The sequence below is a fragment of the Wasmannia auropunctata genome, unplaced genomic scaffold, assembly GCF_000956235.1.
Source record: "Wasmannia auropunctata unplaced genomic scaffold, wasmannia.A_1.0 LD336027.1, whole genome shotgun sequence".
NCBI classification, from domain to species: Eukaryota; Metazoa; Arthropoda; class Insecta; order Hymenoptera; family Formicidae; genus Wasmannia; species Wasmannia auropunctata.
In genome coordinates, this window is record NW_012026863.1 from 103,129 (window position 1) to 104,546 (window position 1,418).

The 1,418-nt window shown below is 37.2% G+C and overlaps 1 protein-coding gene across 1 annotated transcript; it reads right to left on the reverse strand.

Moving 5' to 3' along the window:
• Positions 1-103: 103 nt before the first annotated feature.
• On the reverse strand, positions 104-1,119 carry LOC105452626 (histone-lysine N-methyltransferase SETMAR-like). Its single transcript, XM_011693902.1, is given in 2 exon segments — positions 104-792; positions 795-1,119. Coding segments are annotated over 2 exon segments (1,014 nt in total).
• Between the last annotated feature and the right edge of the window lie 299 nt (positions 1,120-1,418).

Sequence of the window (1,418 nt, forward strand, 5' to 3'; positions counted from 1 at the left end):
TATATATATATATATACATATATATATTGGGTGTGGAAAAAAGTTCGTGGCGTTTTTTTAGTAAAATTCAAATATTTTTCTTAGAATATTAAAATTAATTTATTCAAATCAAATATGCTCCATTATTTTCGATAATATTTTGACATTTTTGGGGCAGAGCCATAATCCCATCGCGATAAAACTTCTGTGGTTTCTGGTCGAAAAACTGCATCAAGTGATTTTCACAGGCCTTTTTTGAAGCCAGCTTTACACCATTAAGAGAGTTTTGCAGAGACCTAAACAAATGATAATCTGAGGGTGCTATATCAGGTGGATGCATTAAAACCTCCCAACCAAGCTCTCGCAATTTTTGCCGAGTCATCAAAGATGTGTGTGGTCGAGCGTTGTCGTGATGGAAAACGACACCCTTTCTATTGATTAATTCTGGCCGCTTCCTCTCAATTGCTTGTTGTAATCTTTTCAGTTGTTCACTGTAGAGTTCGGAATTAATTGTTTGATCGGGCGGTAACAACTCATAGTGAACGATTCCTTTCCAATCCCACCACACACACAACATTACCTTCTTTGTCGTCAATCCAGGTTTTGCGATTGTTTGCGCTTTCTCTCCTTTCTTTATCCACGATCTTTTTTGAGTTCGATGGTCGTACGTAATCCATTTTTCATCACCAGTTATTATTCTCTTTAAAAATGGCTCAATTTCATTCCGTTTCAGTAGCGTATCGCAAATGTTAATTCGGTCCATCATGTTCTTAACACTTAACTCGTGAGGAACCCAAACATCGAGCTTTTTTTGTATCCAGTTTTGAGTAAATAATTCAAAACCGTTTTGTGGTCGATGCCTAGTTCCCTCGCAATCTCCACACTGCTCACATGCTTATCACGCTCAATTTTTTCCATGATTTCATCAGACGTTTCGGTGATTGGTCGACCGGAGCGAGGTTCATCTTTAACATCGAAATTTCCAGTACAAAAGCGAGTGAACCATTTCCGTGTGGTTGATTTTGAGAGAGTATTTTCACCGTAAACAGCACAAATTTTTTCATAAACCTGTGCAGCGTTCTTGCCTTTATCGTAGTAATACTGCAAAATGTATCGAATTTTTTCCTTATTTACCTCCATTTTCAAAATAAAATAACTTTTGATCCACTTCACCGATTTCAATCTTTTTTGGTTCAAAACAAAGATTGAAATGTCACACGTCACACACGTTTTTATAGTTGTCGATGTGATTAATAGTTACCGAATGCTGAGTATGTAATATCATCTACCCAAGTAGCAAAACGACGTCAAAACGACAACAAATTTTGGTCATAAAATGACCAATGCGACGTCATAAATTGGATCTCAGATGACCTAAATTGGTCATCAGAGACCCGATAATGACGTCGATATGTCACATCCACCGGACGTCATTTTCT